This window comes from Lepidochelys kempii, chromosome 2 (genome assembly GCF_965140265.1).
Source record: "Lepidochelys kempii isolate rLepKem1 chromosome 2, rLepKem1.hap2, whole genome shotgun sequence".
Classification (NCBI taxonomy): Eukaryota; Metazoa; Chordata; order Testudines; family Cheloniidae; genus Lepidochelys; species Lepidochelys kempii.
The window spans coordinates 146668589-146682702 of NC_133257.1; the positions used below are offsets into that span (position 1 = coordinate 146668589).

General features: G+C 40.3%; 1 protein-coding gene across 6 annotated transcripts in view; it reads right to left on the bottom strand.

Moving 5' to 3' along the window:
• Positions 1-14114, bottom strand: part of ICE1 (interactor of little elongation complex ELL subunit 1) — a 78748-nt gene that overhangs the window by 51238 nt on the left and 13396 nt on the right. For 4 of the 6 annotated variants that reach the window (XM_073332421.1, XM_073332419.1, XM_073332422.1 and 1 more), the window contains exons 6-12: positions 12539-12615; positions 10316-10353; positions 8144-8226; positions 7783-7822; positions 7631-7690; positions 3083-3172; positions 2912-2971 (exon numbers count right to left, since the gene is read on the bottom strand). In XM_073332421.1, coding sequence (XP_073188522.1) covers positions 2912-2971; positions 3083-3172; positions 7631-7690; positions 7783-7822; positions 8144-8226; positions 10316-10353; positions 12539-12615 — 448 coding nt within the window. Of the gene's footprint in view, positions 1-2911; positions 2972-3082; positions 3173-7630; positions 7691-7782; positions 7823-8143; positions 8227-10315; positions 10354-12534; positions 12616-14114 lie in introns of all 6 variants that reach the window. The other 2 variants (XM_073332420.1, XM_073332425.1) reach the window with 2 other exon arrangements.

Consider the following 14114-nt stretch of genomic DNA (forward strand, 5'->3'; position numbering starts at 1 on the left):
CTCAAGAACTCAAAATGCAAGATTTAGACAAAACAAGAAGTGGAAGTGGTCTTTAACATCACAGTTCTCATTTCACATTCTGACTGCCATCTCCAAGGACACAAAAAGCTAATGTACCAGATAGAACGGAAAAGAAAAAAGTTACATAACTCTCAGTATCTGTGGTTCTTTGAGATGTTTTGTACATAGATCCCACTGGTAGTGCAACATCTTGCACATGAAATCAGAATATTTTGAACAGAACTGCATGCCTGCATGCTCTCGTATCTTCCCATCCCAGGGCATATGATACGGAGCAAGCATGCCCACCTCTCAGTTCTCTCTTACTACCCGTGACATTCATAGACATGGAGCCATTGATCACTACCCATTGAGCTCGATGATCTAGCCAGCTTTCTATCCACCTTAGGGTCCATTCATCCAGCCCATACTTCTTTAACTTACTGGCAAGAATACTGTGGGAGACCATATCAAAAGCTTTCCTAAAGTCAAGGAATAACATGTCCACTGCTTTCCCCCTCATCCACAGAGCCAGTTACCTCTTCATAGAAGGCAATTAGATTAGTCAGGCATGACTTGCCCTTGGTGAATCCATGCTGACTGTTCCTGATCACTTTCCTCTCCTATAAGTGCTTCAAGATTGATTCCTTGAGAACCTGCTCCATGATTTTTCCAGGGTCTGAGGTGAGGCTGACTGGCCTGTAGTTCCCTGGATCCTCCTCCTTCCCTTTTTTTAAAGATGGGCCCTACATCCGGGACTTCCCCCGATTGCCATGAGTTTTCAAAGATAATGGCCAATGGCTCTGCAATCACATCCGCCAACTCCTTTAGCACTCTCGGATGCAGCGCATCCGGCCCCACGGACTGGTGCTCGTCCAGCTTTTCAAAATAGTCCTGAACCACTTCTTTCTTCACAGGGGGCTGGTCACCTCCTCCCCATACTGTGCAGCCCAGTGCAGTAGTTTGGGAACTGACCTTGTTCGTGAAGACAGAGGCAAAGAAAAGCATTGAGTACATTAGCTTTTTCCACATCCTCTGTCACTAGGTTGCCTCCCTCATTCAGTAAGGGGCCCACCCTTTCCTTGACCACCTTCTTATTGCTAACATACCTGTAGAAACCCTTCTTGTTACTCTTAACATCCCTTGCTAGCTGCAACTCCAAGTGTGATTTGGCCTTCCTGATTTCACTCCTTCATGCCTGAGTATTTTTATAGTCCTCCCTGGTCATTTGTCCAATCTTCCACTTCCTGTAAGCTTCTTTTTTGTGTTTAAGATCAGCAAGGATTTCACTGTTAAGCCAAGCTGGTCGCTTGCCATATTTACTAATTTTTTCTTCGCATCAGGATGGTTTGTTCCCGCAACCTCAATAAGGATTCTTTAAAATACAGCCAGCTCTCCTGGACTCCTTTCCCCCCTCATGTTACTCTCCCAGGGGATCCTGCCCATCAGTTCCCTGAGGGAGTCAAAGTCTGCTTTTCTGAAATCCAGGGTCCGTATTCTGCTGCTCTCCTTTCTTCCTTGTGTCAGGATCCTGAACTTGACCATCTCATGGTCACTGCCTCCGAGGTTCCCATCCACTTTGATTTGTAACTGACAGGTAGCTGTCTGGATTCGCCAGCTTCCACACAGCGATTGCAACACACTTCTCTACCAGAAGGGCAGCTCTCAATCTGGTGTCCTTGCGCCACAGGTCGGGGGCCAGCTCAGCACATAGCTCCATGAAGGTTGCTTTACGCATCCTAAAGTTCTGTATCCAAGGACAATGCAAGCCCATCAATCAGTGCTAGTTCCCTAGCCCAAAAGCGATGGTCTACCGCACGGGTGGGCAACCTGAGCCTGAGAAGGAGCCAGAATTTACCAATGTACATTGCCAAAGAACCACAACAACATATCAGCCGTCTCCCCATCAGCTCTCCCCATTCCGCCCCCAGTGCCTCCTGCCCGCTGGCAGCCCCACCAATCAGCGCCTCCCTCTCCCTCCCCAATCATAGCTGTTTCACAAGGTGCAGGAGGCTCTTGGGGGAAGGGGGAGGAGCAAGGGCATGGCAGGCTCTGGAGAAGGGGTGGAGTGGGGTCAGGACCTGGGGCAGAGCCAGGGGTTGAGCAGTTAGCACTACTGGTACATTGGAAAATTAGCACCTGTAGCTCCAGCCCCAGAGTCGGCACCTATGCAAGGAGCCACATATTAACTTCTGAAGAGCCGCATGCGGCTCTGGAGCCACAGGTTGGCCACCCCTGGTCTACCGTACGCAGCTGCTCTGTGAATGCACAAAGCACTGCTAAGTTGCTGCCGTCCATATCACACTCGGGTGCCTGCAATTCACCCTCTGCTAACAGTGACTAACTATGCAAGTAACTGTGCTGCCATGCACAATGTCCTCATGACAACTAACAGCGCATAGGAGAGAAGCGCGGGATCCATCCTCTCTCACTGCAGATGCTGGCGTGCACTACAAAAGAATGACAGTTGGAAAAATGTCGCAAAAGGAAGCCCGAGACCTTTGGAGGGGTGGGACACAAAGCGGTGTATGATGGTACATTTTGCACATCCCAGGATGCGCCACGCTCCATTTCCGCATTCCCACAACACCAAGAGACAGATGGTGTTGCCAGGCACTGCGGGATACATACCCACAGTCCATTGCTCTTGCTGCCACCCCAAATGCAGACACGATCTGTTGACAGAGGGAGCAAACGTACACACACTTTGGCGCCTTTGCTTTTGTCGATTTTTCCTTGGCGACATTAGTTTCATCAAAAAAACTTGCCAGTGTAGACAAGCACTTAAGACCTAGCATAACACTTTTCAAATAGTTAAATTTGTAATGTTCTGAGATAATACAATAGCATTTAGCCTGAATTAGTGCATTTATTTTTATAGCAAATACATTAAAAACCTATTGCAACATACCTTCTGTAAATAAGTTGCCTGTTTTTTCAGGCATCCTTGAGTGACCCTGAACAGAAGCTGCTGAGGAAAAAAAACAGTCATTAATACAATTTGTTCTCAATGAGAAAGATTTAAAAAAAAAGAAGAAGAAAGTTTCAACAGCATTCCAAGACTTTTTGTGCTCCATCTCACCCAAGATATAATCATGTTCGTGGTTCTGTGTTTTTCCTGTTGTGCTGTCAATGCACATCCAGAGCTCCTCCAACAGCAGCTTTATTTTTCCTGTTAAAAATAAATACTTTACAATTAAATAGCTTTTTAAGTTTGGGAATTTGTCATATCACTTTTGTTCTAAGCAAGCATACATGTATGAATACAGTAAAATAGAGAATACTAAAATCTAGTATTATATATTAACTAAAAGTATAAAAAATGTAAAGCAACCATTTTATCTGGGGAAATATATCCTAGATACCCAATCCAGGAGTTAACGGTCCTTCACGCAGGTTCTTCTCATGGGTAGGAACTTGGAGAAAATACAATAATTGTATGTTTTCATGCACATTTGCTTAGCTACAATCAAGGCCCAATATCCTAAGCAGTAGATCAGATCTGAATTATGCAGCAGGTTGTCCTCACTCTGTCAGTGGCTTAAAACTTAGTGCAAGAATGGTATAGATGAACCGAAGTTATATACTGCTGCATGTAGGATTCACAGGGGGTAGAGAGGCTGTGGTTCATGAGAAGCCCATGCCCCAGTCCACTGCTTGCTCCTCCCCACAGAGAGCCTTGAGACTCTAAGAAAAATGCTCTCCATACTGAGCTTCTAAGGCAGGCAGGTGCAGGGCTCTCTGGTCTCTAAGCCCCTGGCCTGCACCTCCCCATGCACTGTGCCAGCCATGACTTTCTCTCCTCCTACAGAGCTCAGTAAATTCAGGAGAGATAGAAATGAAACAAGAAATTTGGGAGCAGATTCAATCAACTTAAAATTAATGGAGGTTTTTAGTAAATTAAAAATTACCTACATGCCATTTCCTGTTGCAATATTAAGACAAAACTTATTTAAAAGGCACTACAAAGCACATGAAATTAAGTAAATGCAGGCAGATCGATACTCTGAGTGTTAACTTTCAGAGGGGTGTAAACTGAAATGGTTAAATAATGAAAATACAATTATAGCAGCACTAAAAAGAAAAGCAAAAAATGAAGAGAACGCTAACAACCTTATGAACACATGTACAGGTGCACAGGATCAGACCAATGGTCTACCTAATTCTGTAGGTCAATAGCAGTTGCTTCAGGGAAAGTGCAAGAATCTCTGAAGTGTGAAATTATAGAAGAATCTGTTAATAGAGCAAGTTTCTTCATAACTCCTTCACAGGTTAGTTTACAGCCTGAAGTACAAAGGTTTGTCTCTCACGACTTTTTTTTTTTTATAAACACATTACTAATGAAATTTTGGATACTTGTTATATGTACTTAGATATACATATATATATACATACACACACACATATATATATATACATATATATATATCTCCAGCCATTTTTGGCATCTTCATAAACTCTTGGCCTCATTGGCTATATCTACACTGAGGCTGGGAGGTGATCCACTAGCACAGGCAGAGAGACTCATGCTAGCACACTAAAGATAGTAGCGTGGACATTTCAACAAGGGCAGCAGTTCAGGCTAAACACCCAAGTCCAAGCCTGACTAACTCCCAAGTCTGCTGTAATGTTCATATTGCTATTTTTAGCAACCAAGCTAATGTAGCTAGGGGAAATCTGTCCACGCACACCAAGATTCACATTTCCAATTGGGTAGACATACCAAATGATTTCTTGTGATGAGCTCCTTTGGCAACCGTACATCATGAAAAAAAAATTCCATTTTATCAGTTTTAAATTTGCTCCCTTTCAATTTTGCTGATTATCCACTTGCTCTTGTATAATGTGAAACGGTAAATAGGAGCACTTACTCCACTTCTCTGTACCATCCAAGATTAAGACTGCAAGTTTGTCATGTAGGTCACGGATTCTGTGACTTTCTAGGACCTCCGTGACTTTGAGTCAGCAGTGTGCCCTTGTTGCCAAGAAGGCCAATGGCATTTTGGGATGTATAAGTAGGGGCATAGCGAGCAGATCGAGGGACGTGATCGTTCCCCTCTATTCGACATTGGTGAGGCCTCATCTGGAGTACTGTGTCCAGTTTTGGGCCCCACACTACAAGAAGGATGTGGATAAATTGGAGAGAGTCCAGCGAAGGGCAATAAAAATGATTAGGGGACTGGAACACATGAGTTATGAGGAGAGGCTGAGGGAGCTGGGATTGTTTAGCCTGCAGAAGAGAAGAATGAGGGGGGATTTGATAGCTGCTTTCAACTACCTGAAAGGGGGTTCCAAAGAGGTTGGCTCTAGACTGTTCTCAATGGTAGCAGATGACAGAACGAGGAGTAATGGTCTCAAGTTGCAGTGGGGGAGGTTTAGATTGGATATTAGGAAAAACTTTTTCACTAAGAGGGTGGTGAAACACTGGAATGCGTTACCTAGGGAGGTGGTAGAATCTCCTTCCTTAGAGGTTTTTAAGGTCAGGCTTGACAAAGCCCTGGCTGGGATAATTTACCTGGGAATTGGTCCTGCTTCGAGCAGGGGGTTGGACTAGATGACCTTCTGGGGTCCCTTCCAACCCTGATATTCTATGATTCTATGACTTCTGCAGCAGCTGATCCAGGAGCCACCCGAGCAGCTCAGGCAGCTCCTGGGCCAGCTGCACCGGCTGCTGCTGGGGCCATCTCCGGCCACCATGCCCCCCTCCCGCAGCAGCAGCAGGAGTTTGTGTGTGGGAGGGGGCTCAGGGTCATGTTTACCTCAGAGAGCTCCCCAGAAGCGACGACATCCCCCTCCGTCAGCTCCTAGGCAGAGATGTGGCCAGACAGCTCTGCGCACTGCCTCCGCCTGCTGGCGCTCAAGGGCCCCCCCAAGATTTAGTCAAGGACATATAATACAAGTCATGGACAGGTCGCAGGCCATGACTTTTTGTTTACTGTCCGTGACCTGTCCATGACTTTTACTAAAAATACCCATGACTGAAACATAGCCTTATTCATGAGCTCATCAAAACAAGAGTATATTTATATGATGTCCGTTCATTTTGATCTCTATTATAAAATAAGTTGTCCCTATCTTCCCTCTCTTTATATGGAGGTTTTCCGTGTCTCTAAGCATTTCTATCACTGTTGCTGAATCCTTCTATTTCTGCTATATCCTTTATTAGATACAGTGACCAGAACTGAACTTAGCATCCCAGATGAGAGTGTACCACTGTTTTATGTAATAGCAGTATAACATTTTCCATCCCTTTCTCCGTGCACCCTATGTGTATCCTGTATCAGTGTCACTGGTAAGGAAGAACACACAACTCGAGACATAACAATACATTTTACGCTAGCTGGAACAAGTTTACTTTTGATAGTTTGTGTCAGATTACCACCATGTAGCTTTGTTGAAGTTTGAAAATTGCTGTGGTGTCACACTTCATCATGACCTCTATCACATAAATAGGCATATTATGTACATTAGGTATTTTCCACTGCCACCTGTCATTTATGGGTTCTCTGATTTGGAGATATCTACTTAGCAGCTATTTTCCAAAAAAACTTCTCATTAACAGCAAAGCCCTCTCACTTCCTGAAACTGAATTTAAGTAGTATCCATTTACACACCAAATTAGAAACAGAAGGATGAAGTTAAGTGCAATTGATTAACAAATGTCAGACTTATTTTGCAAAAAACAATTTTTGTTGTACTTAAAGTTGTATACAAATGCTCTAAAACAAGGAATACAACTGGTCAGAAAAAAAGGGAAGTGTTTCCTTTTTTTCTCCTGTTTTTGTGTTCATCAAAAATTTTTAAGTAGTTTTTAAAAACTGAAACAATTGGTATTCAAAAAAAGCACATATGTGAGTTGCAAAAGTACAATCAGTTAGGAAACCCTCACTTAAAGTGAGGAATCCCTCTTCAGCAGTTAAAATGCATTCTGGAAGAAGGTTACAGTCAGGACGGTGTTTGCTTTGCTTGCTCAGCAATTTCCATTTGGAATTAGAGAGGTAAAGAAAAGAACAGAACAGTCTACTGAATATTCAGCAGATGTGTTAGCTTTATGCAAGGCAGAAGTGATTCATTATGATGAAATTTTTCATTTCCCTTCTTTTAGTCCATTCTCCCTGGATTTTTGCCTCCTTGGGGAAGGTATAGCCTGTTACAGTTTGACAAACACCACCGAAGATTTGATTCATATTTTCTTTTATTTGCTTTACTTGCCTCTTCACGATCTGAACTGAGGACACTGGAAAATGGAATGAGATGATGGGATATCTTACAGTCTGTTGTTTTCAGGCTGGATTTTGGGTAATTGCTAAGTGGTGTTTGCGTATGAAAAGTGAAAAATTGTTTTAAAAAGTGACAACTTAAAATAAGTCTTTAGAACCTTCTCACATGAAATAATGTAAATAAATTGCATATCAACTTTAGTAGTGTATATTCCCTCATAAAAGTATTTTGCTTTTCATTCCTAATACCAGCTAAATCTGCTTTTATAATATATATTCATTATAAATCCATTTCAAACATCTGTACTGCTAAAAATACTGCTGCCAAGACAGCAAGATATATTCCTGCAGAATTACAGTATGTTTTGAACCATTTGTACTGCACAGAAGAAAGTCTAACAGAAGTGTACCTTTGTCTATGTTTGCTACTGGACCTTCTCTTGCACTCTGCGTCTCTGCATGTTTTAACACTGAAAAGAATATATACAGTTTAATAACATACAGAAAGTAACAGTTTAAATACAACTATAAATCTAAAGGCAAACAAAAACTGGAAACTCACCCTTTTTGCATTTTTCTTTGGGAAAGTCATCACGTTTTTCCTGTTTAACATTAATTAACTGCGTTAAATTGCTATGCAATACATATATATTTTACAATAATCACATTGAAAAGACCAATGATCTTTGGTCAATATTTATTTAAAGTGCACTAACTTAATTAATGCTGTGTAGGGTCTGAAACAGCAACTAAAATACTAAGTGTTGTAATTCAATATCCCCAAGCTAATTCAAGATCTTCCTATACTAGTATAGTTGAAAACCTCAAACTGAGATATTCATGAAATTCACAGTTATTGTATCTACTTTTTTTTTTAGAAATACTACAGAAAGATTTTCCCCCCCAAAGTTGCCAATTACTACCTGTGCCTTCTTTAGCTCCTTTTCAAGAACTTTCTTTTCAGTCTTCAACTGTCTGAAGTCTTGCATATGCTTTGTTGCAGCCTCTTTATTTAAGGAAAAAGAACCATAGGCATGAGACTATTAATGCACAAGTCAAAGCACCTGAAACCAGCAAATATAAGTGTAGAATGCAGACCTATAGAAACACACTGCATTTTTGGTTTGTTAAACTTTGAAAGTTTATCTGGGATCCATCAATGTATGCGTGATTTCTTCTGAAGTATTTTACCAGGATTAGAACACACTAGATGTATATTTAAAGTTACAATAAGACAACACCCAAGCATCACAATATGAACCACCACTCATGAACTTAAATACAGCCCCATATTCCCCAGATAGGAAAGGCAGGTCCAAACTGGGTGATGATATTTTTCACATGCCCTATTATCCTATTTAATGAAGGGGCTAGGGAATTAGAAGTTAGATAAAAAATAAAAATGTGTTGATGTTGCAAAGGAATCTGGTCAAATTCAGTCCTACTACATAAGATGCAAATCCCTTTGACTTCAGTGGGAGCCATGCTCACTTGCACCAAGGCTGAATATGGTCCAGTTTCAGCATGGATACCAAAGGTCTTTGTACTGAAACTTGACCTGTAGAGATTTTTTTTATTAAGGTGATTTATCAAAATTATAGAGCTGAAACCAAAGATACTGACTGTAATGACTTATTTATGACATCCTGACATACCTCAGGAGATTCTGGAGTTATAGTCTAATTTCTGCATTTTGTAAAGCACCAACTAAAAGCCTCTTCTCCATTAGAGATGTGTACGCTATGGTTCATTCTCAACTTTATTATCCTTAAGATGTTTCAGCTTTAGAGCCAATAAACGTGGCCAAAAGAGAGCTTATCTTTCTTCCCAAACCCTTTCTCCTACCTTCATGCTCCATTGTGACTGACATTAATATATCCTTCATGTCACCCAGGTCTGCAAACTGGAGGTCGTCTTCAACTCCTTCCCCTCCTCACATCCAGCCAATGATCAAATCCATTTTTCTAAAATCTGTTCCTTCCTTGCTGAATGTTGCTCAACCACACCATTATCTCCTCCTCCCAGGTCATTATGATACTAACATTTAATTCCTCCAATTGTCAAAAATGCTAGTAAAAATAATCTCTAATCTGTTACACAACTGGATAGCCGTTCCTGGGTCCTGATTTGACATCATACCACAAGATGGGTAATAATGTGAGTAATATGAAGATCCCATAGTTTCAATATTTACAAGTCAAACATTTTATTGTGCAGTCTGAATGAGGCAGCTCTATCTAAACATTTAAACAAATTTGAGGAGCTGACCCAGGAGCAAGCCGGAACAAATGTTTAATTTCTAAGATATACACAATTTTGATTGAAAAAGTTGTTGATAAGAAAACAATCCAGATGAAAAGATGGGAGAGGGATTTGGACAAAGAAGCTGATCTGCATGAGTGGGTCTCTATAAGGGAAAAAGGGTATCTTCAATTTGCACAAAACAAAGAAAATTTTATAAATTACTGTATAGACGGCATTTGACTCCAGTTAATATCCATCACATTTTTGCTACTAGGGCTGTGCTCTGATGGAGGGCTTGCAGGGAAAGGGGAATATACTTGCACATGTCGTGACTGTGTACAGGAATTTGATGATTTTGGGAGAAAGTTATTTATGAGATTCATTTTATGACAAAATGCTGGCTTCCCAGAGATCCCCACACCTGCTTACTAGATACTCTAGTAAAGGGTCTACATTTTAAACAGAATGAAATTAATTTTTTTATTGTTAGCAGCTAGACTTTGTATTTCACATTATTGAAAAAAAGTGATTCCTCCTATGGAATTGTGATACAGTAAAATATGAACTGTTCTTGTAATGAAAAAGATTTCACATCACGTCAGACATGAGAGAAGAACCAAAAGGAGGATAGGCATTTAGAAATCTGGTCACCCTTTGTAACGTAGTCAAAGGATGCAGGCTCCCCAACCATCAGGTGAGAATTTTAGCCAAGTTCTTTAAATATTAACCTGATCCTGAATAAGTGATGTCATATGTTAATGTTCGATTTTAACTTTGCGTTAATAAAAGGTTTAAAAAAGATTAAGTGAGCCACTAATATTGTAACTTGAATATAAAAAAGTGACAATTACCTTCCAGTTTCTTCACTTTGGCTTCCAGTTTCTTCTTCCTGATCATAATAAAAAAATAAAAAATATTTTAAAAAAATTATTCTATATTTAGATCTCAGTAAGAGACCAGCTGAATTACAAATAAATCCAACAGTTTTTGTGGAGAAAGTAACTCAGCATTTCATAGATTAAGTTATTCAAACCAAAATCTTTTAACATGAGTGCCTAAAGTTAAGGATTTAACTATTTCTCAGAAGTGCTCAAATTTGCATGGGGGGGAGAAGGGAGGGGGAAAGAGAAAAATCAGGCCACTGAGTTAGGTATCTAAATATGGGTTTAGATACTTTATCTGAAGCAACAGTTTGAATATTTGGGCTTAACTTGTATGTGCTTTAGCTACTCCATCTATAACAGTAATTGCCAAACTTTTTACCCTACACCCACCCTTACCCCATCCAAGCACTGCCAAGGCTGGGGCTGCAGTCGCAGCTAGGCTGAGAGCCAGGGGCAGATGCCAGAGCCGTGGGGCTGGGTCAAGGGCAGAGAGCAGAGCCATGACGACAGCTGGGCCCGGGGCCAGGCCAACAGTTGGAGAGGCAGCTGCCCCCACGAACATTCCTCTGTGCCCCCCTACAGTTTGAAGGCCCCTGCCCTAAAAGGTGGAGAGAGTCCATGCTTAACAAGATTTGAAATGAAGCCGAATTAAGATGGGTCACTGAAAAGGGGACTAGAACTCAGGAAATCCTATGTCGCAGAGCCTGTTTATTCAGAGTATTAGAGTGTTTAGATATGGCTGTAAGTGCCTAACTTTTGGTACCCCAAATCGCAAAAATTCTGACTTCAGTGACTTGCCCAAAAATGAACAGAAATTTATAGCAGAACAAAGATAAAAACACAGGATTTCTGAGGTCTTCTTTACTAGATCATAGTACCTCTCAGGAAGTTTTCTTCACATCGTTGCGTTTAATTATGATTGATAAAGAGGGTAATAATTCTTACCCAACTTCTTAAAGCAGAGACCAACAGATAACTATGGACTAAGAGTATTTTAAATTATATTTAAAAAATACTACATGATTAAGTCTATTGTAATGTATTTAAACAAAGTAGAGAGGCCATTTCGATATTAGAAAAATTGCATCAGTGTAACTAGATTAACTTCAAATAAATTCTTCTTACACAGATGCAATGCCCGAGTTAAGATTACACGTTCTCTTAACAATGGCATATCCCAATTTGAGGGTTTAACATCCAATCCAAAGGTTTAACATCCTTTGCTGTAATTTTTTCCTCACAGCAAAGGCCCACATTATATTAAGATTCCCATGATAACTGTTTCTGACACAGATGTGGTTTTATAGAAGAGATCAGACTTTTTCCTTCACACATTTTAGTCAAAGACAGCTGAACTTTTAAGCTTTATAAATGCTTAGTCCTTTGGGGAATCAGTTTCCAGATCAATTAACAAAATGAACTAATGCATTTATAAGCAAATAAGTAGTTGGATATTACATAGGCAGACAATGAAATTGCTAAATTAGCATCACAATATTTACAGAACAAAATAATGTTAATTTTATAGATCTTCTGTACTGTCATTTATTCCTGTAGAATTCCATAGCCACTAAGGAAGTGTAAAGTGAAGTCATTACACAAAACCCAAATCTTACTTTAGTTACATTAACTTAAGATTTTATTAAGGGTATATCTGCACTGGAGCTGGAAGATGTAAATTCCAGTTGGAGGAGACATATCCATATTAGCTCTGACTGAGATAGCTCACTAAAAATAGAAGTGCAGCTGCGGTGGTGCAACAGGCTAGCTACCCCAAGTATGATCCCATCTAAGACCACAGGTACATACTCGGGGCAGCTAGCCCCTCACACCACTGCAGCTACACTTCTATTTTCAGTATGCCAACTACATGCTCTCACTCGCAAATGGCTACACCATCTTTGCTGAAAAACTTTCAAAACAAAACTATCCTGAAACATGAAAAACTATCAAGAAAAATTTCAGCACAAAATTGTTAAAATCTAGCAAGTCAGAAGCAACTGAAAATAGGGTCTTCCCATGGGAAGCATTAGGCAACCTTAACAACAGGTGTTGATGCCAGCTCCCCCTATTATATTTGCATATAAAGAGAGTAAATACAAAAACACAATCTCTGACAATTTACAGATAGCTTGTGCATTTTCATAGAAATGACAGACAAGAGTAAGTTTTTAGAAAAGACTCACTTACACAGCATCATTTCTAGCAATTTCTTCTTTCACCCGAGCATATTCCAGATGAGTTTGCTGATAAATCTTGAGAGAACTCTGAAGAAAATGACAATAAAGCATGTCCTTATAGTGGACAGAAAACAGTGGATTGGCAGAGTTTTGCCTGTTCTATAGTACATAAATGGACAGTGATCAAGGAACACACTCTACTCAGGAATAAAAACAAATTAGAAAAGGATGTGTTTCAGCTATGATTCGTTTTTTCTGAAGGTACAAGCTGTGACATCTGTATTTGTCTGTGTTCCCAGCACCTAACTAGATGTTAAACTCTACTCAACTGTGCGAACACTGTGGATGGTACATTCTGCCCTTGCTGAACAGGTGACAGCACCACTTAACCCTTGCTGACAAAAGAAACTAAGGACATTAATGAATGAATCCCCAAAGTACTGTCTACAGTGAATACATAAGTGTGGATTTAATTCAACGTATAAAATCAGAAACCATGATTTAAAGGTAATTGTTTTCTCCAAAGGCATTAGTTAATGAACCTAGAAAATTCCCACAGTTGTATAGCAGTATCCATAAATGTTTTTTAGTCTCCAAGACAGCCTCAGCCAAACAGTGAAATAAGGAAAACTATTAAAGGCAAAGTCAAGCACCAAATAGTGAGCAAAAAACTGTGGAAAGAGCAATAATGAAGATGAGCACTACTATCAGAAGTAGGGAAAAGGAACTCTCAGTAGTAGGGTCTGTACCCTTCCAACACAAAATGGAATATACTATCAGCTGTTGTAAGGTAGCAGCCCTCAAAACTCTCTAGCTATGAAAATCAGGCTCTAGCCACACAATAGAGTTATGACCCTTTAACTCCAGGGACCCAGTACAATCAGTATACTTGAAGTATTTTCAAAGAACAATGGTAGAGGGATGGGCTAGAACATCTGAGAGATCTTCTTGCTCTAATGTATACAGTTTGCACACAAAACAACTATAACCTTCAAAGACAACCCACAATTCTTTTATAAAGTATTTTAGTAGCTCAAAGAGGCACTAAATGCCCTCAATAGACTGGCTAAAAATAAGAATACATTATTACTTTATATAGAAGCTTTCATTCCAAAGGATGTCAACCCATTTTATAAAAAGAAAAGGAGTACTTGTGGCACCTTAGAGACTAACCAATTTATTTGAGCATAAGCTTTCATGAGCTACAGCTCACTTCATCGGATGTATGCAGTAGAAAATACAGTGGGGAGTTTTTATACACACAGAGAACATACAGTGTGTATAGTAACACCCATTGTATCAACGAGAGAGATCAGGAAAGGTGAGCTATTACCAACCGGAGAGGGGGGCCAAAAAAAAAAAAAAGCCAAACAAACAAAAACACTTTTTGCAGTGATAATCAAGGTGGGTCATTTCCAGCAGTTGACAAGAATGTGCGAGGAACAGGGGGGGGAGGGGGGGAGGAGGAGGAATAGTTTTACTTTGTGTCATGCTCCATCCACTCCCAGTTTTTATTCAAGCCTAATTTAATGGTGTCCAGTTTGCAAATTAATTCCAATTCAGCAGTCTCTCGTTGGAGGCTGTTT